This window comes from Balaenoptera musculus, chromosome 7, assembly GCF_009873245.2.
Source record: "Balaenoptera musculus isolate JJ_BM4_2016_0621 chromosome 7, mBalMus1.pri.v3, whole genome shotgun sequence".
NCBI classification, from domain to species: Eukaryota; Metazoa; Chordata; class Mammalia; order Artiodactyla; family Balaenopteridae; genus Balaenoptera; species Balaenoptera musculus.
In genome coordinates, this window is record NC_045791.1 from 54,865,401 (window position 1) to 54,891,464 (window position 26,064).

The 26,064-nt window shown below is 34.3% G+C and overlaps 1 protein-coding gene and 1 non-coding gene across 3 annotated transcripts in view; one reads left to right on the forward strand and one right to left on the reverse strand.

Annotated features, from left to right (window-relative positions):
* Positions 1–926: 926 nt before the first annotated feature.
* Positions 927–26,064, reverse strand: part of SP3 (Sp3 transcription factor) — a 61,702-nt gene continuing 36,564 nt past the window's right edge. For both annotated transcript variants that reach the window (XM_036856955.1, XM_036856956.1), the window contains exons 5-7: positions 10,700–10,892; positions 5,122–5,318; positions 927–2,694 (exon numbers count right to left, since the gene is read on the reverse strand). In XM_036856955.1, coding sequence (XP_036712850.1) covers positions 2,378–2,694; positions 5,122–5,318; positions 10,700–10,892 — 707 coding nt within the window. In that variant the 3' untranslated portion in view covers positions 927–2,377. The remainder of the gene's footprint in view (positions 2,695–5,121; positions 5,319–10,699; positions 10,893–26,064) is intronic.
* On the forward strand, positions 11,703–11,809 carry LOC118898632. Its single transcript, XR_005020775.1, has one exon. It is a non-coding gene; the product is annotated as a U6 spliceosomal RNA (small nuclear RNA).

Here is a 26,064-nt window from a genome sequence, read left to right on the forward strand (position 1 = left end):
ACTATAAATTTTCAATATTAAAAACAGCTCTACTATCGCACTCTAAAAAGTTTTCTAATCTCCTGACTTAATAGGTGTTTTTGCTCAAGCGAGCAACCTCCTCACATAATCCTCTTCACACAACCTAAATAATTTTTTAAATTCTAGAAATTATTTATAGGAGTTTGAAGATTCAAATTCTAACCATGTAACTTCAAAATAAATGTACATTAATTTCTATGATTCCAAGTAATACTTCCTATTTCACGTCACAAGCTTAAGTCTCACATGAGAAAAACTTTGTGTTTATATGTGTATCTAGCGTTGTCCTATGCGTTCAAAGATATTACTGACAGTATCAGATTGGGCCTGGAAAACAGACAATGGAAATCTTTAACCCCACTGTATACACGTAGAAAGTAACTGGATTTTTTATTTTAAAGTATCTAAAATAGTCATATTAATATCCTGTTAGTTTTTCCTTCCCTCTTAACCTGCCTTTACAATTAGACATACATAAATTCAAAAACATAACCCTTTCAAATAACTCTTGCCATGGTTACCAAAGCTTGTCTTATGCTATCATTTTCAAGAATTTTCATGTAAACTCAAGTTTTTGATAAATCAAAATATCCTGCATTGCTTTAACAGGAAACAAACAAAGGAAAAACAAGGTTTGCAAAATGGATTGATAAAATTCTAATGAATCAATGTGGGCTAAAAGATTTTTTTCAAAAGTTCTATTTAATAAGTTCATTTTTAGGCCAAAAAAACAGTAATCTGCTAGAGCCTCTACTCTTCCCTTTTTAAGTAAATATACCTGTTTACAATAATCTCAGCATCTGAAATCAAGAATCTGCAAATAAAATGCTAAGAAAAATAAACCACACTGATTTTCTTACCCCATACCACTGCAATTATTTTAAATGCATAGGAATACAACAAACTCAAAAGAAAAAAAAATAGTGTTTTATTAACTACCACACTGTTATAATACACTTTAAACGTACAATAAGGTAGCCTTTAAATTTGAGGTGGTCTTAAGAATAACAAATGAACAGAATCCCAAATTTTTGAAATAAGTGAACTGCTGCAGTTATAGGTATACATTTTGGAAAATTGTATAGCTCTTACAAGACCAGCAATGAAACTTTATTTTGTACATTTTTTAATAATTGAAAATATAAACAATAATTAAAAAATAAAAAGAAAATACAGCATAATAAAAAACATACATTTCTCAATTAAATGTACTGGATACATATAAATTTTAAGGGAAAAAGCAAAAAAGGAAAATGGTTGATATTTAAGTGCAGACTGACTACCTAGACCAAAAATAAAACAAACAAAAAAAAAACACTTAAAAAAATATCATAAAACCTCTAGTTCTCTATGACTAATATCCATATGGTTGGAGTATCGTCACTATGGAAGTGATTTTGTTATGTTTGCATATGTTATACTTTACTGGTAATTTACATGATGGCTTTTAAGGCCCTGGCAGACATGTGGTTTTTGGAAACAAAATTGGATTCAAAAAAAAAAAAAAAAATCACTGCTAAGACGCAATAACACCTTATTTTTTTGGTCCTCCAATACTCAAGAAAAGGGATAATTCACTATAACATTTTCTTACCACCCAAATGCCTCAACCTATACATTTTAAACTTTTTTAAACATTGGTTATATTGCCCAACTTCGTTATTGAAAGAATATTAACAAGACATTATTTTGGCAAATTAAATCTTAAACATGGCTTTTCAACAGGATTTAAAAGGTGACTATCCCTAGAGTTCCATGTTAAAATGTAGTTTTCAAAATCTTACAAGAGTAATGCTTAAAATATTGTACATAGTTAACCTAATTAAAATAATTAGCTTCAAAATGACAAATTGATAAGCTAAGTAAAGCCTACACTATGTAACATTTGCTTGGAAACTTGATTTGTCAGTTATGCATAATAAAAATTCCAGTCATCAAGAAAATTACAAAAATTTTTTTTATCATAACATGATTTCTTTCACCCACCAACTTTTTTTTTTATCTTACAATAGATAAATACCAACATGTTCTCATTTTTACACTAAACCACACAGGATTGATGCATTTGGTTAGACTACCATTCGCATTGTTAAATTCAATTTTCTCTTTATATAACTTGGTAAAATTTCATTTCTTCTAGATTCCAAAAGTACCTACAAAACCCATGCAATTTTACCATTTTTAATATACTATGGAATATCATACAAAGTAAGGCATTTCAGTGTCATGTATAACCAAGTTACTGTCAATCCAAAAATTTTTGCACATCAATAAAAAGATATCTAAGAACTTAGGAACAATGTTCTTCTCACTACTGTATAAAAATAACCACAATGAATAAGTATTTGTGTAATATTTACTCCATTGTCTCATTTCCAGAAACTGTGACAAGCTGTAAAGGTATTTCAGTGTTGGTAAGGATATCTTGATTGCTGGTGGTGGAAGTATTAACAGTTCCTATCCCTGAAACAGAACCTTGTTGAATATTTGCAAGGATAAGTGTTGTTCCTCCTGCAGTAATCAAAGTATCATCTCGTGCAGCTTCCACAGATGCCAGCACTGTACTGCTAGAATGAATACCTTTTTTATTCTGATGTGTTTTAATATGTTTGGCAAGGTGATCACTTCTCATAAAGCGTTTTGAACATTCTGGACAAACAAATTTCTTCTCACCTGTTGAAGAAATTAAGTTACTTAGTCTTTTAAATTTAACATTAATAGACTCATCATTCCCTGAGAAAGAAAATAAGCCAACACTGACAGTTAGGGACAGGGAGCAGAGTTCAATTAGAACTATATTAGTTTCATGAGCTGTCCCTGCAAGATTTCTCTCATAGAATATTTTCCCTCAAAATAAATCTGTCACCTTTATTTCTGGATGAAAAGCAATCTTCAAACTTATTAAATTATACACTGATATTCAGATAAGAATTTAATACCTCAACTATGCTAACAGTTTTGAAACATCTGTTACAAGACACCAGCTTAAAAATGACTATCTGTAGCATACTTCTCTAAAGAAAAATACACTGTTTTAAGCTATATTTAAAGTATTATTAACATGTCAGATCCCTGATACTCAACCTTCAACTCTTAAATGTGAATTCAAGTAACTACACAGAGTACTTCTAGATTAAAGCCAAGACACAAGCTTGAAGTCTAATAAAGACTGAGTAGTCCCAAGAATAATGGAGATGGCCAGCTGACCTGATTTCAGCTGGAATAATCAAGAGCAAGCCTAATACATCATGACGTTAAAAGTTAGTAAGACTCCATGATGCCTAAATTTATTTCCCGGCATAAATAAAATACTTTTTTTAAACACAAAAGACAGACAGAACTTCTATTATTTTGAAGACCTACTATGTAGGACAATTAGTAGAAGATAAGGCAAAAGGCCAACCTACAAGGAATCTAGGGAGAACTCAATCAATCAACAAATCCAATATTTTCTTAATTTATTTTCTTCAAAATGTCTTTCTTACCTAATTTCTTGTTCCAGCACCTCTCCTCTCAGTAGGTCCTCATCAGACCTCATGCCTGAACTATGTTACAATGGCACGCTAGTCTCTCCCTTTTCAATCCAACAAATCAATGCCAGACAAATCTTCCTTAAATACCAAATTTTATTACAGTACAAAACTTCACCACTGTACTAAGTGGTATGGGAATGCAAGAGTAACCTGCAGATAACTAAACAGTTTAGACTCTCCATTACCTAACTTCCAATGACTTCTATAATGTGGTTCAATCCTACGTAACAGAAATGTGTTAAATAAAATCTCATCTTCACTCGTGACAAATGATCTCTCACTTCTTCTATTCATATAATATTCTATTCTTCTGGGAAGGTATTTCCCAAAGCTTCTCTTGGAACATTAGTCCTGAGACATACTCCATGGCAAAATGGCACAATGAGAGGTTGCCACTACCTCCCCTGACTTGGAGAAGTACAGTGCTCATTAACATTCTATTAAAGGTCCTAAGAGGCATTCCTTGAAGGGACTTGTATAGTAACCCTCTTTAACACAGTGTTTCCTACACTTATTTGATCATAGACCTTTTTTCCCTTTTACATTATTTCTTTTTATATCCTGCTGATCAAATTCCACTGAGGAAAATTCTATTATAGGGCCATCTTAAGGTCTACCCCAGCCCAATGCTCAAAAATATCTTACTATCCCGGCAATAATGATCTCTGCCTCCAAGCACACTTTATCTACTTTCTTATATTGTCTGTTGCAGTTTCAAACAGGTTAATAAGCTCATCTGTCTACCTACCTGATGAGACAAAAATTAAAACAAGTAGAGCATGTAACATAATACTACATACTTCATGGGTTATTTTATATATTTAGATCTAAGAGACTTCAAAATCCATATTGTCCACCATTTCACCATAGTTCTTTCTTCTAAGCTCTCTAAACTTTGTAAATGCATTATATATTTTTCAATTCTTCAGTACTGAGCATAGACTGATGAACACCTTGATCATTACATGGCAGTAGAAGAAAACTATCTGTATATGTTATATTAAGTTAGAATTCAATTTGGGTCATTCCTAGGTCCATTTCATGTAACAACCACATGACACCATGTGTTAAAACAATTAAATGAAAGAGACTTCACATCAACACTGCCTTGGTTATTCCTCAGTGAAATATCTTTTGCTTACCTCACACATATTAAAACAAGAGAAAGGGTGAAATGCCTGAATTTATCAGAGGAAAAGGAATTATTCTTTATTACAGTGTTAAGGAGGAGGAAGAAGATAATGATCAAGAGTAAAAGCACACAACTAATTTAAAACATTAACGTTATTAACAATGATAAGATAAATGTGGCTTAAGACACTGAATAATATGAAAACAAAAGCTAACCAAAGTTTGCATAAAATAAAACATTATTTTGTAAGATAAGCCATACTGGCTTGTTTGGAATTAGTGTTTTGACATTGGTGTTACTGAAGATAGAAATTGGATGTAATTGGTCTTATTTTAAAAGATTCAGTTCAGTAAGGTATGCTTAAAAAAAAAAAAATTCAAGGTAGTATGTAGCCTTACAATTAACTTTTGTCTGTTAAAAGTAAATATTAGTAACCTGTATGTGTTCTTCTGTGCCTCTGTAATTCATCACTTCGAGTAAATCTTTTACCACAGAACATCCAGTTACAAATAAAAGGGCGCTCCCCAGAATGCCAACGCAGATGAGCTCTCAGATGTGAGGTCTTCCCATAGACTTTACCACATCCTGGTATATGACAAATGTGTTGCTTCTTTTTCCCAAGATTGGTACCTCTAAAAAACACACACAGAATAATATATACTTATATGAAAATATTCAAATGGACATTATCACTCATATCATACTCCCCATGTTGAATTTCAAATAGAAGACATTATCACCGTGAGGTCAATCAGAAACCAAGACCATTTAAAATTAATTTAAAGAAAAATTAGTAAGTTTTACATATTCATTTTACTCCACAACTAATGTTTGAGTGTTGTCCAAATGTAAATATGCTCAAGAAATATATAATTTAAAAGAACATTTTATACATAAGGAATATACAGTAAAGTTATTTATTATTCGGTCAGAACCATTCCCAAATTCTATGCATAGGCCCAATCCAATTAAATTAGTTGTACCGGAAACTAAATGGTCTATTCAGAGTCATGATGTCAGCTAATTTAAAAAGTAATAAACCAACAATAAATGCATAACTAATCATAGGTACAATTAAGGCACCTTAAGAAGACTTCAAATTAAGATGATATAAGCATTATTTATTCCCATATTTGTATGGCCGCATCCTGAATACACACTGACTTGGAGAAAATCAGAGAAAAAAATCTAGACAAAGCTGTTGTCTTAGATCCCTAGAACTACATGAAATAAATTAAAATTATCTTCACAGTTAAAATTCCCTTACTAACCATGCAAAGATACCCAAAATTATAAATCAGAGAGATAATAAAATGCAGTTTCTCCACATTGCAAAATTTGACATCTGTTACATTTCAGTATTTGATACCAAGAACAGGGTTTAGAAGATATGTGCTTATTAGATGGGTGAACACAGGTATCTTAGCCTAAGCAAGAAGAAAACTTTCTTGATTCCAGAACTGATATTCAAATCATATTAAACACTATAGAAAATGTTTACTCAACCTCAAAAAAAAAAAAAGGCTAGTTACTGAATAAAAACAAATGAGTTTATAAAAAAACATGACACTTTAGACTCATCAACTGTCAAAATCATATTATATAAACTTTGCAGTTTCTCTGAGATTACAAAAAGGTACATTTAAGACCCCCCCAACTTCCCCTCCTCCCACAATCTCACAGTCTAGGTATAGCCTGTTAAACCTTCCATAAGCCTGCAAATCCTCCTGTATATAATATACCTATTGTTTTTCAAATTTTACTGGAAAAATGCATATTTCCCCACATTTATATTTTAATGTACTCACACTCAGTAGCATGTGAAATTGCCATAGGACAAACAGTGCTAAACGGTGCAGTGCTGGCTGTTAGATGCCATAGGTGTTCTGAACAGGGAGACATCAATGTGGGCTCCAGTAGTTAGAGAAGGCTTCGTGGAGGAGGTGGGTAGGATTTAGATAGAAAGGAGGGAAGGCATTCCAGGCAGAGGAATAGCATAAGTAAAGACAAGGAGGAGTCATGCTGTTGTCTCAAGGGCAAGGATGTCATAATCTAACACAATTCTAGTTTCTGCTCCAGTCCACCCCCAATTTCTACAACTCTCTTCAAAGAGCTGAGTTGAGTGAAACAGGTTTTGCTGGCTCACCTGCAATGCCAAAGTCTTAACCAAAGCCAATAATATTTCCATTTAATTTAGCTTTTTAAATTTGTTTTATTCTTAAATGGCCCTAAGAAAAAGAGCAATGTCTGTGGCTATTGGTGTACAAACCGATTTTACATATTGTGTTCACCATAGCAATTTCACAGAGAACCCAATTCAGTTCACTCTACACTCATAACTTGCCTCTCTTCTAATCCTACCACTCAGGTGAATCAATGTGCTCTTATAAATTCAAAAGTGCTATTTTACTAACTTAGCAAAATTTAGCTTTGAGAGCACGAACAAAGCACAAGACTATAACAAATTACAGCAACAAATATGAGTTCCCAAAGAACCAAAAATCCAGGGAAAGATGTTTTCATCAATTGAATTATAAGGAAACAAGACATACTCGTTGTCTGAAAATGGGACAGGCAACTAAGAAAAAAAAATGGAGACAGGGCACACAAAAATATACAATATAAGGGAAAAAGTCCAATACCAAGGTCCAAGTTTTTATTTAAAAAAAAAAATTTGTACTCAAGATAAGATCTAGATATGCCAGATATGGATTTATGGCATGTGGTGTGAAGGAAGAGAACTGAAGTGAATTTATCAACAAACTTCAAGTAGTAAAAGATTACCGTAAGTTTTCCTCTTGATTTATATAGTTACACCCCTAATACCTATTGCATGATCTTAAAAAACTAACAATTTTAAGTTCATTTTCTTGACTGCTTAAACTTGCTCCCAAAATTTTAATAATGCAAAGACAGAGTGACACAATAAATAAAGCTAAATTCTGAGTAGAGGAATTAAGAAAAGTTAAGTAAATCGAGTCTTTTGCTTGGGACAGGAGAAACGGAACACAAACTGAAAGGCTAACAGGGAAGAAAACAGATTTTACAAATTAACTTAATTTTTTAAAAAATGGATTGAGGTTGTCTAAACCACACAAAACCTATATAACAATAACGTCTTTAGAATTTATTTTACTTTATAAAATTGTCTCTTCCACTAGAGTATAAAGTTTCTGAAGTCTGGTTCTGCTTAATAAATATTGGCTAAATGCCCAAATGAATACAGTTTTTAAATATTTAATTATATGTTACACCTTGCTCAAAAAGGTAAAAGAATAAAATTTAGTTCTCTAAAGATGCCACTTTATACATACTATTATTTTTTTAAAAGAATACTGTTGCGGAAAGAAAGGCTAATATTCTAAAATGTTTAAAGTGCCACCTACCTCACCTTTGCAGAACAGGATTTACTATATGTTATGCTTCTATTAATTAGATGCAGCAACTGTCAATGATACAATTGTGCCTATCATGAACATGTTAGTTGAATTTTGTTCAAATGAGCTCTAAGAAACAATAGTTTTTTTTCTTAAGAACTTCAATTTTAATTGTTAGAATAAGTTATTAAAAATGAACTCACAAAAGTTCTGGAAAAATATGAGTATTTTTATAATCCTCAGTTTAAGGAAGACTTTTAATAGCATGACAATAATGGATCTCAACTAAAAATTTTCTGCTTAAAAAAAAGTTTGCAAACTTTAAGTGAGAACTTTCTTTACTTGTGTAAATAAATGCATTTTGCAAACCACTGACAAAGTTGAAAGACAATGTAAAACTGGAAAAAAATATGTGCACATATGATAGACAAATTAACAGATTCACAAAAGACAAAGAAATAATTCACAAAAGAAATTCTGAAATGGTAAAATAACACAACAAAAAATGTTCAATCTAATAAAGTAACAAAAATATACTGAATAAAACAATAGTGAGGTATTACTTTTCATCTCTCAGACTTTAAAAGGTTTTTAAAAATTATAAAATCCATTGTTGGCAAGGGTGTGGGAAAACAGATACTCTCTCATACACCACTGATGGAGTATAAATTGATACAATCTTTCTAGCAGACAATTCCCTTTGATAAAACAATTCCACCACTGCCAACTTATACTGATGAAATAATCAGATGTGCAAAGATATATGTGTAAGAATTAGAATTTCAACAATAAACTCCCAAAAAAGTTGTTAAATTCTTACACATCCATACAATAGAATACTATAGTCATTAAAAATTGATACAAACTCTATGTACACTTGGAAATATGATCACAAAAATTTTCAAAAGAAAAACAGACACGTAAAACAGTGAGAGTAAAGTCTGGAAGGATATATACAAAAATGTTACAATAGTCATCTTGAAGTAGGGTAGAAGTTTGGTATTCTTTTAAAACTCCTCTATATTTCTGAATTTTTATGAGCATGTATTAATTTAATAAAAATAATTTTAAAAGATTTTCAATTTAAAGAAAAGAATAAGCAAAACACAGGCAAGGCCTTGACCCTCAGTTAGATTTGACTTTCATGAACAATTTATCTTGAAAGTTCCCGTAAAAATGAGAGTACATTTCAGAAAAGTTGTCTAATCAGAATTCCACACTAACTTATTTAAATTGACCAAAACATTTCAAAGAATAAGTAAAACTTCAAACAAGTGAATAATCACCAGTAGGAAATACAAATGCCTAAGGATCAGATGCAGAAGAAGCAAATTCACCTGGGAGGCAGTACAGTGCAGTGGTTAAGGCCTTGGTGAGAAACTGGGTCCAAATCCCAGCTGTGTATGCTGTAAAGAATCATTCAACCTCTCCATGCCTCACTTATAAGACTATCTAGAACACAGTAGGCTCTCAGTATTAAGAGTTACTAGTCATTACTATCATTGTGAATGGGCTGGCTAATGTACAATTCAACTCAGAGGCAGAGAGGCTCTATTAGATCAAGTTTATTAACTGTATTACCAGGGTTGTTGTTTTTTTTTTTCTGGTCTATTTATATAGTTCATTTCTGAGAGAGGTATATTAAGGTCTTTCACTATGACTAGAGGATATGGTTATAATGTCTTTAGAGTTCTATCAGTTTTTGCTCTATATATTTCAAAGTTGTGGGGAAAAGGTACCACGGCTATTAAATCTTCTTGGTGAAAACTTCATATCATTAAGAAATATATCCCTATCTATCCATTTGATATTTTCACCTTAATTTTACCATGTCCAAGTTTCCTTTTTGTTAACATTTGCCTAATAAATCTTTTCTATACCTTTATTTTCAACATTCCTGCACCAATTTGAGATGTTCCTTATAATCAATATAAGGCTGGACTTTATGTCTTTTAAATATGATCTGAGAGTCAATCTCTCAATTATTAAGCTTAATCCATCACATTTAATATAATTACTGATCTGTTTTGAGTTTATTCCTGTCATGTTATTATTTCTTAATGTTTATTTTTAAAAACACTGAATGGAAATATTACAGTTCCACTTTTTAAAAAATTCATTAAGGCTTATTATTCATTTCTGTTGAAAATGGAAAATACTTATGCTTTATTAACAAATTCTGAACTTATTTTATATTACATAACTGCTATTCTCAGGCTAAGAATCAACTTTTTTTTAAAATTTATTTTTATTGGAGTATAGTTGCTTTACAATGTTGTGTTAGTTTCTACTGTACAGAAGAATCAACTTTTAAATCAGTATTTAGGCAAATCCACTGCTGGTTTGCAAACAGACTAATATCCAATATGGGCCTGTTAAATGGCATCTTACTATACTTTTTTTTTAAAGTAAACTAAGTAATGTTAGTTTTTTTTAAAAAGGCATTTAGAACTGAAAATTTGATTTCACATATTTTGTTCTCTAACTTTTTCTGCCACACTCATACAGACAAACACACAAGATGATCATGTAATGAATAATTTCCCTTAGTTAAGTGACATGGCATGCAGCATTTCAAAAATTAGGGTGATGATATTAACAGTCTAAAAAGAAAAGTATGTTTCATGTGTGCATACCTCCCACCACCTTCTTTACAGTTGGGACAGGTGCAAGCTACCCTTCGAAGTCTTTTTCCTTCTTGATGTTGTTGGTCCCCTTCTTCATCTACCACCTGTACTCTTAAGTGTGTTAGATCATTGGTATTCAATGTAGAATCACCACTGAGCTGCCACTCTTCAGGATCAGGTTCTTCTTCCTTGATCCTAATGTCTAAAGAAGAAAACAAATACAGATGAGAAGCAGCCCACTGGCCCAAAAAGATAGCATGATATCTGAGCCTCTCTCTAAGGTAAAATGAATAAATACTATGTAAAAGTAAAAAATCATCTGTTTGTGGAACATAATCATTGCTCCTTGTTGTGGATTATTCTTTTAAAACAATCTATTTTATTCTAAATATCAGAGATTAAGCCAAAGAGAGAATAAAGCCACCATGAGAGCTTGCTTTTTAAAATTGATTAAGAAAGCCCATTTCTTTTGAGCAAGCTGAGTCATAAAACAATCTGAAACTTCAGTTATAATTGTTCAAATAGTCAATAAATCAATGGTCAACTCAGAATAGAACAAATTCTAATGCCTTAAACGTCTTTTTTACAGCCTGTTATCAATTACGCATATTTGTAGGTACTATGGGAATGCAAAATGTAGGTCCTATGGGAATGAAATTATGCCTATCTGTAGGTACAATGAAATTATTACTCATAAACTTAAGTTTTAAAGTCAATCCTTACTAAAAATCTATAATGGCCACAACCACAATCATTGTGGAAGGAGGTGCATAAGTTATGAGAGAGTTTCTATTTTCAATGAGTTTTATTATAAACCAGACTGGGAAACAAAATGAGCATGCAATGGTGAGGAAGAGTGGATATGGCAGGAAGTTACATCACTCTGTCAGCATAGCCAAACATCTTTCTTTATATCGATAATGATATAACATCATTTCCTATGTGAAACTAAGAGGTTCTTTCAACTCAGAAAACTAATTTAAAAAAAAAAAAAAAAGAAAACAATACATGAGTGCTAGCTTTGGCAGCACATATACTAAAATTGGAAGAATAGAGAGAAAATTAGCATAGCCCCTGTGCAAGGATGACACACAAATTCATGAAGCATTCCATATTTTTACAATTTGTATGGCAACACAGAGGACCCCGAATAGCCAAAACAATCTTGAGAAAGAAAAACGGAGCTGGAGGAATCAGGCTTCCTGACTTCAGACTATACTACAAAGGTACAGTAATCAAGACAGTATGGTACTGGCACAAAAACAGAAATATAGATCAATGGAACAAGACAGAAAGCCCAGAGATAAACCCACACACCTATGGTCAACTCATCTATGACAAAGAAGGCAAGAATATACAATGGAGAAAAGACAGTCTCTTCAATAAGTGGCACTGGGAAAACAGGACAGCTACACGTAAAAGAATGAAATTAGAACACGCCCTAACACCATACACAAAAATAGACTCAAAATGGATTAAAGACCTAAATATAAGACCAGACACTATAAAACTCTTAGAGGAAAACACAGGAAAAACACTCTCTGACATAAATCACAGCAAGATCTTCTTTGGTCCATCTCCTAGAGTACTGAAAATAAAAACAGAAATAAACAAATGGCACCTAATGAAACTTAAAAGCTTTTGCACAGCAAAGAAAACCATAAACGAGAGGAAAAGACACCCCTCAGAATGGGAGAAAATGTTTTGCAAATGAAGCAACTGACAAGGGATTAGTCTCCACAATATACAAACAGCTCATACAGCTCAATATCAAAAAAACAAACAACCCAATCAAAAAATGGGCAGAAAACCTAAATAGACATTTCTCCAAAGACATACAGATGGCCAAGAGGCACAAGAAAAGATGCTCAACATACTAATTATTAGAGAAATGCAGATCAAAACTGGTCAGAATGGCCATCATCAAAAAATCTACAAACAATAAATGCTGGAGAGGGTGTGGAGAAAAGGGAACTCTCTTGCACTGTTTGGTGGGAATGTAAACTGATACAGCACTATGGAGAACAGTATGGAGGTTCCTTAAAAAACTAAAAATAGAACTACCATATGACCCAGCAATCCCACTACTGGGCATATACCCAGAGAAAACCATAATTCAAAAAGTCACATGCACCCCAATGTTCACTGCAGCACTATTTACAATAGTCACGGCATGGAAGCAACCTAAATGCCCATCGACAGACGAATGGATAAAGAAGATGCGGCACATATATACAATGGAATATTACTCAGCCATAAAAAGGAACAAAATTGGGTCATTTGTAGAGGCGTGGATGGACCTAGAGTCTGACATACAGAGTGAAGTAAGTCAGAAAGAGAAACACAAATACTGTATATTAACACATACATGTGGAATCTAGAAAAATGGTACTGATGACCTATTTGCAGGGCAGGAATAGAGATGCAGACGTAGAGAACGAACGTGTGGACACGGTGAGTGAGTGGTAAGGGACGGTGGGATGAACTGGGAGATCGGGACTGACATATACATACACACTACCGTGTGTAAAACAGATAGCTAGTGGGAACCGCTGTATAGCGCAGGGAGCTCAGCTCGGTGCTCTGTGGTGACCTAGATGGGCAGGATTGGGGGGGGGGGGAGGTCTAAGAGGGAGGGGATATATGTATACATATAGCTGATTCACTTCATTGTACAGCAGAAACTAACACAACATTGTAAAGCAACTATCCCCCATCAAAAAAAAACAAAAATAAAAATGAAAACAAAAAACCCCACAATACATGATTTACAACAAACACTGAATATAATCATCTTTGATAAAACATAAATTCCTACACATTTTTATTTTGATTTATGTAAACTAAAAACCTTAATGGAAATTTATTTTAGATTTATACCAGTCACTAATAATTGGAGCCAAAAATAGCCTAAAAAAATCAAATGTGCCCTAATAGCTCCTGAATTTATACTAATGAAAACTAGAATGTATAACCAAGAAAAATGCCTCAAACAGTTTAAAATTAATTTATTTTATCAGAAAAACTACAACTAAGAATCAAGGGGGGAAATGAGAAGAGAGGGCACTCTGGCCTGGGCAACAGGGTAGATGGTGGTGCCATTCACTGCAATAGGAAACACTGGAGAAGGTTTAGGTGGAGGTAAAGAAGGACAGTTAATGAATTCAAGGTTGTTGGTCATGGAGTCTGAACAGCTTGTGAGACAAAACAGTAAAAAAGCTGGATCTACACAGATGGAGTGCATCCAAAGCAGTAAGTTAGATCATTCAAGGACTATGAGTAGAATGAGAAGAGAAAGTAGCCTATGAGGAATGCAGACATTTAAGGAACAGGCAGAAGAGGATGAACCTGTGAAGGAAAGGCATACCCAGAAAAATGTGCTACATTAAAGAAAGGAAAAGTGGTCAACATCAAATACTGCAGAAAAATCAAGAAAGAAACTAAGAAAATGGGCAAGAAGTGAAAAAGTGTTTAATAACAAGTACAGATACGTTTTTTTAAAATGTCTGGCTTGAGAGGGAGACAGAAACATGACACTACAGGCTAAAGGGGACCGAAAAAGAGAGTCTGGGGGAGGAAGAGTTTTGTTCTATGTTTGAAGACAGGGAAGACTTGAACATGTGTAAGTGTTCATGAGAAAGACCCACTACAGAGGGAGAGACTGAAAACACAAGAATAAAGTCCCTAAGAAGTCAGGAGGGGATGATGATCCATACCACTTACAGGCTTAACTGCTGGAGCACAGCCACCTCTGCCTCTGTTACATGAGGGAAGAAAAGATACAGGCACATTCATTCATTCAATAAGTGATTAGCTACTATGTGCCATGAACTGTGCTAGACCCCAGAGGCAGAGAGAATTTGATGCCTAGAAATTAAAGGGAAATGGTTTCTATTTCCTCAGTGAAAGGATGAAGAATTAGATATGTATAAAATTCATCCAAACAACACAACATAAATGAGTACTGACCTCTGTTCCTTTATAATCAGGTGTCCACCTGCATCATTACGACAAGACATTTAAATATATGCACAAATACTGCATAGTATTAGCTTTTTTACAAGTTAAATAAAAGACACAGCATATGGATATCACATATCCAGAGATGGATAAATTTTTAAGTCCATAAAATGAGGAATTTTGTCAGATGTTTTTAAAGCTACTCATCTTACATTTGTGACAAGACAGCAAGGAAAAAGGACGACAGAATAATGTTAAGAGCAGATAAAGGAGTCTAGAGAGAGAGAAGATTTAAAGAAATCGTAGAGAACAAATAAAGCAACTGATGGGAGAGGGCAAGAATGAAACACAACCTGACTGAGGGGATACTGATATTACAGGTCATTCCTACTCCTATTGCTAATTCTCTTACTGGAACCTACAAAATACCTTTAAAGAGTGTGTCATGGCCATGGATACTTATAACTTAGTTCTCTTTCTTACTGAATTCCAATAAAACAAAGGCACATAGAACATAACATGTCCAAATTGAACACATCTTGTCCACTCACCAAACCTTCTCCTGCATCCCCCTTTATTGATAATTACAAGCCACCTAATTGCTCAAACCATCAATTTCAGGTGAGTCCTGTCAGTTCATTCCCAGCCTCTCATCTCTCTCTTCTGCCAATCCAACTTCTACAGAGCTTCCAGAATCTTCTCCTAAATACAAAATCTAATGGCATCACTTGTCTGATTCATTACCTGCACTAACTCTCTATTTTCTACAGTATTAAGTACTAACTTGTTAACTTGGTACTCAAGAACCTTCTCAATCTGGCCGCAACTGCTCTTCCAACTTCAGTATTAAAATACTGAAATTCTCATCATTGTCAGAACCCATGTCCTTTCTCAATGTCACACCCGTAAGTATGTGCCTCTCTTGCCTGGACTGTTTTCTAGCTCTTTTCCTTTTTCACGTAACTAACCTCTACTTATCCTTCAAGGTTAGTTCAAATGTCATCTCCCTTATACATGCTTATGGTAGAATTAATTCTACTTACTGGCTCATACATCCCTTTAGATAATAAATGCTTCACTCAAAAGTGCTCAGAAAATACAATCTGACTAAATGAACAAACCCTTCCTTAAGGAGGAACTTCCAGTCTAGGTAATAATCTACCTGGAAAACTCTGCCCTCTACTTCCCTATGCTCCTTCTATCTGCAGATAATACATATAGAGAAGATTTTAAAAATTTAATTTTATCTCAAATGGATACTTAATTTTCTAGCATCACTTACTGAAAACAAAAGAAAGTCAGTTCATATGGACAGGACCACAAAGTGCTCATTAAAGACAATAAATTATTTGCCCAACAAGTGTTATACCCAATTTTCAATCATTTTTCTTGCTCATACACATCTGGGGTATTTTAGAATCTTAATCATAAATTTCACCCATCTAGTAAATCTTAAATAATTCCTCTTTGCCAACTTGCATTATCAATTTAATACAGACACCTTAAAAACAGGTCTTCAGTACTAGGCAGTCAAGTTTGTATCTTCCTCTATATCTTAGCGTAGATAATAGCAAAATATTTTTTTACCATGCTGCATTAGTGTCCTACATGGTACCTAGTTATTCTTAGAAATCTACTGTTTATAAAGCTCAGGAGAAGGGGAAGTAATACCCACCAAAATGGCCCACAGAAGTATGAAAAGGTACTCAATATTATTAGATACCAGGAAAATTAAAATTAAAATCATAGTGAAATATCCTACACATCCACCAAGATGGCTAAAACTATTTAACAGGCCACCTGTTAGCAAAGTAATAGAGCAACTGAAACTCTCCCACACTGCTGGTGGGTGTGTAAATCAGTATAACAACTTTGGAAATCTTTTGACTGTATCTTTTAAAGATGAACCTATGTATACCCTATAACGGAAGCAATTTCACTCCAACGGAAAGGCATATACACATGACACCAAAAGTACAGAAATTCATCCTAAACTGGAAGTAACTCATATATCCACTAGTGTTGGAATAGAAAAATCATAATATATTCATTCATACTGTGGAATATGTTAAAACAATGAAAATTAACAACTTACATGCAACAGGAACATCACAGACATAATTTTAAACAAAAGAAGGCACACACACACTCTCTCTTACATATAATACTTATATCTATAGAGAGACAGATATACCATTTAAATAAAGCTCAAAGCAACAGGAAACACTACTATACAGTGACTGCCTACCTTTACGAGGCGTAATGACTGGGTACAGGGAGATTGAGGAACTGCTGGCAATATCTTATTTCTTGATCCAGGTGGTAATTTTTCCTATGTGTTTGTTTTATAAAAATTCATCAAGTTACACACATATGATTTGCACATTTTTCTAAGTGTATATTATACTTTGAAAGATCATTCTAAATAAAAAATTTTAAAGTAATCTATAGGAGACTACTTAGGGAATTTGTTAAAGACAGTCAATCAGTGTTTGTTGTGGTTTCATCTCTAGTTCCAATATAACCAACTAGCCCCTTCTCCCACCACTGGAATTAAAAACAAAAACATAAACAAACAAACAAACAAAACCTTAAGATGACTGGGCTCCCAGCAAAGCATTGCACTGGATCTGAACCCAGGCATTTGGATTCCGGAGCCTGCACTCTTAAGCACTAGTCCATACAAAATTAATAAACCCCTCATTAAGATAACGCAGTAGCAAGACCAGGAAATAAATCACATTTTATTTCTCATTTGAATTTCCAGTGTCTTAAACTCATGACAATACACTTCCATATTCAGTAATTATTAAGAATCTACTGGATATCAGGCACTGTGCTATGGGACAAAGAATTAAAGGGAAAAAAGAGAAAAGGAAAAAAAAATGTCTATGGGATTTTATCGTACAAGAATAAAGTCATAATCAAAAGAAAAAAAAAAGATGACTGTGCTCCAAAAATTAAGTAAATTTGAAGTTTAGGACATAGTGTTATTCTCTACAAATATGTGAGTGATTACAATATGCCAGTCACTGTTCTAGGTTCTAAGGATAAAAGTTAACAACAGTTAAGCTCATGTCTTTATCAAGTTTCCTTTTTAGTGGGAAAAGACAGAACAAATAATCGAGTAAATATGGCTGACCCCTGAACAATGCAGAGTTGGGAGTGCCGTTGTGTAACTTATGGTTCTCCCTCCGTATACATCTGCCAATTCAACCAACTGCAGATCGTGTAGTGTAATACTGTTGTACTTACTATTGAAAAAACTCTGCGTGTAAATGGATTTGAGCAGTTCAAACCCATGTTCAAGGGTCAACTGTACACAGCATTTTGTGTGGTGGTGAACTGTTATGGGAATAAAGTGAGGTAAGGATAGACAGAAAGTGAAAGGAGAGAAGTACTTGCTGTTTTAAATAAGTGGCCAGAAAAAGCTTTGCTAATACGGTGACATCTGACCCTGAAGGAGGCAAAGGAGCAAGAAGGTGGGGGAAGTATTCCAGGTAGAAGGAAGAGCAAGGTGGATGTATGCTTGGTGTGTTCAGAGAAATGCAAGGAGGCCTGTGCGGCTAGAAAAAAATGAATGTGAAAGAAGAGTAGTAAGTGATAAGATAGCAGGGATAAAAATGTAAAGGTGGGATAAGATTATATATGATGTTATACATTGTGTACTACCTTGTAGGCCACTAAAAGTTTACATTTTATTCAGTGAGTGAAGCCACTGAGAGTAGTGAGGTGATACAGTGGCGTAAAACTAGTTAATGAGGAAGTGGTAAGGAATGGTCAGAATCAGGAAATATTTTGTAGGTAGAGTCAAAGACATTTGCTAACAGATTTGATAGCAGGGTTTTATGTGAGGTGTGAGAACAAGGAGTTAAATATAACTCCAAGGTTTTAGTCCCAAGCAACTAAAAAGATGGAGTTGCCATTAACTGAAACAGAGTAGAGTGGAGGTAGAAAAAATTATGGGAGAGGGGTGCCATTCAGGGGTCCATTTTTGGATATGAAAGTTTTGAAGTACCTATGAAGTATCCAAATGATCATGTTGATTAGGCAGCTGACGGATCTAGAGTTCAAACAGAAGTATGGCCCACAGATATAAATTTGGGCATCGTCAACATTTATAGTTGGTTACTGAGAGTCACCTGGAATGGAGTATATATATATATATATATATATATATATATATATATATATAGGAAGAAACCCTAGGCACTTCAAAGCTGACAAGCAGAGGAGATTTAAAAAAAAAAAAAAAGAAAAAAAGCCAGTGAGACAGGAGGAAGCTGGTATCCAAAAGCCAAGTGAAGAAATCATTTCAAGAAGAAAATAATCAAAGATGTCAAATGCTTGTCAGTCAAGTAAAATGAGGATTAAGAAATGACTTTTGGATGTAACAATGTGGTAATATCTTGACAAGAGCTGTTCCAATAGAGAAGTGAGAATACAACCCTGCCCAGAGTACATTCAAGAAAATGGAAGGAGATGAACTAGAAACAAGTATATACAAGTCTTTCCAAGAGTTCTGCGGGGAAAGCAAGCATTATAAAAAGGGCACTGAAGGTCCTAAACTAGCCCACAAGGGTAGATTTAACACATAACACTACCTGAAATAGTGTAAACTAACCTTTATTTTCAGTAGCACTACCTGTATGATATACACTAGTAATATAAAAATGAATATGCTTATTTAAACTTGACTTTTGGTACTTAAGGAATAACAAGTTTTAAACGCAAGAAAAAAACGTAAGCAATGGAAACAAATTCTCAAGGACATTTGAGTATACATTTAAGAACTTTATATACTAACAGCACTGGTTTTGATTACATCTATTCTCTACCTCAAAATGCTTAAATGTCCGCTTCATCTGGCCTGGTATATGACTGACAGTATCTCTGTGCGATAGTTATAGTTGTTTTCAAGGCCTACCCCAATAAAACAAGTTTGTGAAAGGGATATATAAATGAACAAATTTTTTTTCCAATTTCCTGCACACCTCGGTAAGAGCTAAAGGAAAAGAGAGAGAAACAGAGACTTTAAATGATGAAAAAATACACACACACACACACACACAGTATGGTTACAAAGATAAGACTAATTTTCTCGTATAGCCAATGGACAAACACAAAATAATAGAAAGGTATTATTTTAACATGTCATTAATACACTTTAAGTAGAGGAATACCAAAAAAGTAGAGACTGGCGTACGGAAGTGTGGTGGTGAGGGTGTAGATGGATCCAACTTCCCATAGACACCACTATATAGCACTGATGACTTCAAAGAGTTTGGCTGTTTTTGTGGATTAGGAAGAGGATGAAGCCAGTGGTCTCCAAATCTTCTTGATTGGTCGACACTATTAGTAAAGTTGTGAACATGCACCCCGTAAATGTGTTTATTAAGTATATACAAGTAATACTATTCTAACTGATTATTAAACATTATAAAACACAAATAGTTATATAAGATAAACAAATGTATTGTTAACTGTGATAGCTCAATATTAGATAATGTCACAACAATATTTAGGTAAGCTTCAGTGTTATCAATAGCAGATGGAAACTCTACCATTTTCAGGGATACTTGCATTTCTTTTCTATTCAATCCATGGTTTCTTTACATGAATATTAAAGCCACTTGTCCACTCTGAAGGATATTCAGTTAAAACCAAAAAATACAATTCCATTTAATCCAAGCATATCCAAGTACACATAAACAGCAATATGCAGCAGCATGCTAAAAGCAACAAAAAGTGGGCAAGTGAGCAGGCTTATCATATGTAACACAAACACAAATGACATGGAATTAGTGAAGGCACCAATGGCAATCTGCATAATCAATATTAGTTAAGCATTAATAACTCACGGCATGTTTAGATTTCTATTAAAAATATTACCAGAAGAAAATGTTAAACGCTTCCTCCTGAGACTATTTGCTACTTATTTGTCAACAGAGCTAATTGAATATTTAAGATAAATTCTTTACTGGTTTATCAAGTCTGAAACATGCATATTTAATTTAAATAACACTAGATAAATATGAATTACAGTACTATTGATAAAATGAGACATTCTCCTTTATCAATAGCGTATCATTAGGATTTTGTTGTTCTTATCAAAGGCTTTCATGTTCTCTGACTTCAATTTTTAAAGTACTGATGAAATTACTTCATTTGATTCTGAAAGTTTATTTTACTTACATTTTTTCTTTAATCAGTTTCACCTGCTATAAAAACCACCTAAACAGAATTACAGGATAATCCTACAAGATTTCGTACATTATTTAATTAGATTTTCACGTTCATAACTATTTAGATTCCTATGGACATTTCAGAGCTACCAAGTCTTTTTTTTCTAGTTTTTCTTTCAAGGGGATAGTTCTAAACTACAGACATGGATTCCTAAAAATATAAGTTCACTAATTTGATCAAAAGAGGTTAACACTTTAGGGGAAGGTTTTAAAACCAAATTTTATTTCTTTAACAAATATAAACTTTATATATATAAAATCTCTGCTTTAACATGAAGCAATCTCTTTCCCGTAAACCCTATCTCCTTAGATTTGGATCATTACTCTTCTATGATTGCTCCCTCCCCCCTCCCCCACTTAAATTTAATCTTTAATTTCATCTCTACTCATCTTTTTCAAATCCAACCCCTTTCTATTTTTTTTTTTTTACAGCAGTTTCCCAAATTATTTTCAAACCGTTTCTACCCAACTGGAGATTATACATTAATAGGAGTATTCTTCCTAGTAAATCTAAACAATACAAGCTTTTGTAAGATACACACACATAGATATAAACGTAACTGGAAATGACTGATTTTCTAATATGCCTTACAGAAGACCTCATTTTACAGACATACCACAAATATATGAGAAAGACTATGACCTGCAATTAATATACCACTGTGAACAGTGAAATACTAACTTCACTTTATTTAATCTGAAGTACTAAATAAGTTACTGTTAAAGGAACAGTGTTCAATACCGTATGCTAATGCATATATACGGAATTTTAAAAAGCTGTACTCGTGAACCTAGTGGCAAGGCAGGAATAAAGACGCAGACGTAGAGAACGGACTTGAGGGCACGGGTTGGGCGGGGGGAAGCTGGGATGAAGTGAGAGAGTAGCACTGACATATATACACTACCAAATGTAAAATGGATGGCTAGTGGGAAGATGCTTCACAGCACAAGGAGATCAACTTGATGCTTTGTGACAACCTAGAGGGATGGGATAGGGAGGCTTAAGAGGGAGGGGATATGGGGATATATGTATACATATAGCTGATTCACTTTGTTGTACAGCAGCAACTAACACAGCATTGTAAAGCATTTTTATACTCCAATAAAGATGTAAAAAAAAAAAAAAAGGAACAGTGTTCTACTCTATCATGACAATAACATGTAAGATTTACTACTTGTTGGACACTATTACAAGCACTTAACATACAGTGACTTACTTCATACTCCCAACTACCCTAAGGTTTTAGTCATACTTTTCTCCCTACCTTCTATATGAGAAAACAAAGAGGTTAAGTCATTTGCCTGAAGTCAAATGTGAAAAGTGCTGAAGCCAGGACATAAGACAAAGAATTATGCAAAACCATATTATAAGTATTGTTAAAAATCAGTTCCCTCGCTTTTGAAAATGTCCATACCTAGCACCGTCCCTCCATCCAAATTCTGGCAACCCTACGGTGGTCATAATAATAATTTGGGGAAAACTGGGATGGGAAACATTACCTGTGTGTAACTTTGCAAAGTCTGAGACCTCTGAGGTAGAGCACAATGTAGGGTAGAGCACAATGTAGGGCAAATGTCAAGGGCCTGACAATATCTTATTCAAAGAATCCATGTCCTTAGAGAACAGACTTGTGATTGCCAAGAGGGAGGGGGTATGGGGGAGGGATGGATTGGGAGTCTGGGGTTAGCAGATGCAAACCATTATATACAGAATGGATAAACAAGGTCCTACTGTATAGCACAGGGAACTGTATTCAATATCCTGTAATACACCATAATGGAAAATAATTTTTAAAAGAATGTATATATAACTGAATCACTTTGCTGTACAGCAGAAATTAACACAACACTGTGAATCAACTATACTTCAATAAAAAAACCAAACCAAAAAAATCAGTTCCCTCCCAGGGCTAGTTCTCAGGAATAGCAGTCTAGCCTCCTTACATATGAATATGTGGTTTTAACTGTAGTTTGTTCAAATCAGTGCGACTTAAAAAATCTGGGGAAGATAAAGAAAATGTATATACATACAATGAAATATTGTGCAGCCTTAAAAAGGAAATCTTGTCATGTGCTACAACATGGATGAACCTTGAGAACATTACACTAAGTGAAATAAGCCAATCACAAAAGGACAAATGCTGTATGAGTCTACTAATATGAAGTATCTAAAGTAGACAAAATCATAGACAGAACATAGAATGGTGGTTGCCAAGGGCTAGGAAGAGTAAAGAAGGGGAATGGATACAGATTTTCAGTTTTTCAACATGTAAAGTTCTACAGCCTGTTGCACAACAGTGTGAATATATTTAACACTACTGAACTATACACTTAAAATGGTTAAAATGGTAAATTTAATGTTATGTGTTTTTTACTATAATTTTTAAAAATCTGGGAAAATCTCCCCTGTTACTTCCCACTCCCACAGATGACTTATGTTAGGAATCTTACAGATAAAATCTTCAGTGTCACAGATAAGTTCAAATTAACTATGAAGGATACACATCAATATAAGATATTACTGCAGACAGTACTCTTTGCTAAGATCCATCCCTTCCTCCATTAGCTGCAGAGACTAGTTTTCCTCTCTAATTTCAGATTTATAAAGACTACTTTAAAACTATTCCAAAGTTTTTTAAAAAGTAAAAGCTGTTTTCCTCCAACACTCCCCCAGGTTAAAATAATAACAAAAAGATAGTTCTCAAAAAGCCCTGATTGCCCTCTAAGAAACAATAAGAAAGTGATCTGTTACCAGCAGCTCTCACAACTCTCACTATTCAAATCCTAACAGTACCAAACATTCATCCTAAGAGTAGATTCAATTTTTAGAGACAAGATGATGACCAGAAGTCACATGTTATGAATAATACTAGTATTTAAACTGGAAGATATAATTTTGCTCTTCATTCAAAACAAACCGTGACCACAATATAAATTGGATCCCTACAGTAGCTTACCTCCCTAGCACCGAATCATCATTGGAATAAGCAAAACACCTCCTTAGCCTAAGCAATTCAGGACCAATTTTTTTTTTAAAGTCTTCTTAGGAAGGCCAAGAGGGAAAATATACAAAAACGTAGTAAGTTATACATGATTTTTTTTTTTTAACCTCACCTCTCACAATCCTATTCTCAGTTTTCATATCATTCATCCAGCAGATAAACATATCTTCTCCCATGTTCACAAATCTATGTTTATGTTACTCACCAAGGGTGCAAAATATAGCTCTACATTAATTCTACTACTAATCCATTCTAATTTCATGTTGCAAGAAAATTCTCTTTCAAACTGGTTTGCCGTCAGAAATTCCATGGAGAGTCAGTGGTTAGGACTCGGCGCTTTCACTGCCAGGGGCCCAAGTTCAATCCCTGGTTGGGGAACTAAGATCCTGCAAGCCTCGCAGCGCAGTCAAAAAAAAAAACTGGTTTGCAGTCATCTGTTAAAACACTCTTTTAAAAAATAGCTATGGAAGAACAGATAGTTGTTTGAATACTATATATTATCATAATTTGTTGAAATACAATGGCAATAGCATATAGCATATAGTATACTATATGCTCATCTTCTCAAATTTATATAACCTGGATTTCTTTTGTAAGTTTTAATTATTAAAAACTCTTTAAAAGGACTTCCCTGGTGGCGCAGTGGTTGAGAATCAACCTGCTAATGCAGGGGACACGGGTTCGAGCCCTGGTCCGGGAAGATCCCACATGCCGCGGAGCAACAAAGCCCGTGTTCCACAACTACTGAGCCTGTGCCCTAGAGCCTGCGAGCCACAACTACTGAAGCCCGTGCGCCTAGAGCCCGTGCTCCGCAACAAGAGAAGACCCCACTCGCTGCAACTAGAGAAAGCCCATGCACAGCAAGGAAGACCCAACGCAGCCAAAAACAAACAAACAAACAAACAAACCTCTTTAAAAAATTAAACGTTGGGAGTATGATCTACTACTTCAATGTTTAATTATTTGTATATCACTTTAAAAATACATAGAAAACGTCTAAAATTTTAAACCTTCAGGGAATGAGTTGTTTAGGATGATAGTTTACCAGATAACTACAGGTTACCATATTTTGAATGGAAATCTCTCCAGAATTAATTATACATTTACCTACTTTCTTTAGTGGGAAGCTCAGTCTAATGACTCAAATTCATTATTAAAAATAATTTATGGTAGTAAACAAGCCCTAGAACATTGTACTAAAAACATATACAGAATTCTGGCTTTTTATTTCTTGTATCTACTTGTGGGTTTTTTGGGGGGTTTTTTTTGCCTTCTTCCCAACTCTTCCATCCTCCATCTCTCAGGCTACACATCCATTGTCCATTCTAATGTTTATCTTCCAAGCCAGTTTTAAACTTGGAAATCAGCCAGGATTGTTAAAACTGTGTATAAATATTGGATAAATTAGGTCTACAGAAAGAACCTAAAGCTTTTCCTAAGAAACCCAAACTGAAAAAAATGAAGATGGGGACCTCCCTGGTGGCACAGTGGTTAAGAATCTGCCTGCCAATGCAGGGGACATGGGTTTGACCCCTGGTCCGGAAAGATCCCACATGCCACAGAGCAACTAAGCCTGTGCGCCACAACTACTGAGCCAGCGCTCTAGAGCCCGCGAGCCACAACTACTGAAGCCCATGCACCTAGAGCCCGTGCTCTGCACCAAGAGAAGTCACCGCAATGAGAAGCCCGTGCACCACAATGAAGAGTAGCACCCACTCACCGCAACTAGAGAAAGCCCGTGCAGCAACAAAGACCCAACGCAGCCCAAACAAACAAATAAATTTTTTTTAAATGTTAAAAAAAAAAAAAAAAAATGAAGATGGCCACAGTGGCTATACCTGCTCCAGCACAGGGATTTTCAAACTATAGTTCCTTAAAAGACACTACAGGTGTCAGCAGAAAAGATGACTATGTATAAAGTCTCAGGCCCTCATATAAATCAGAGCAACCCCATAAGATCAGTGTTATACACTGGAGTTCTACCTAAGGCTTCATTTGAGGTTAGGTTCTACTCTAGCACTGAACTAAAACTGATGTTGCTGCCACTGACACTAGGGTTAGAAAAAAATAATGGTTTGGGGTTTTTCCCCTACCCACCTCATTTAAAAAAATATTCCCTTTAAACAAAAGAGTCCCTTGATTTCCTCAATCCTGTGTTTAAAATGCA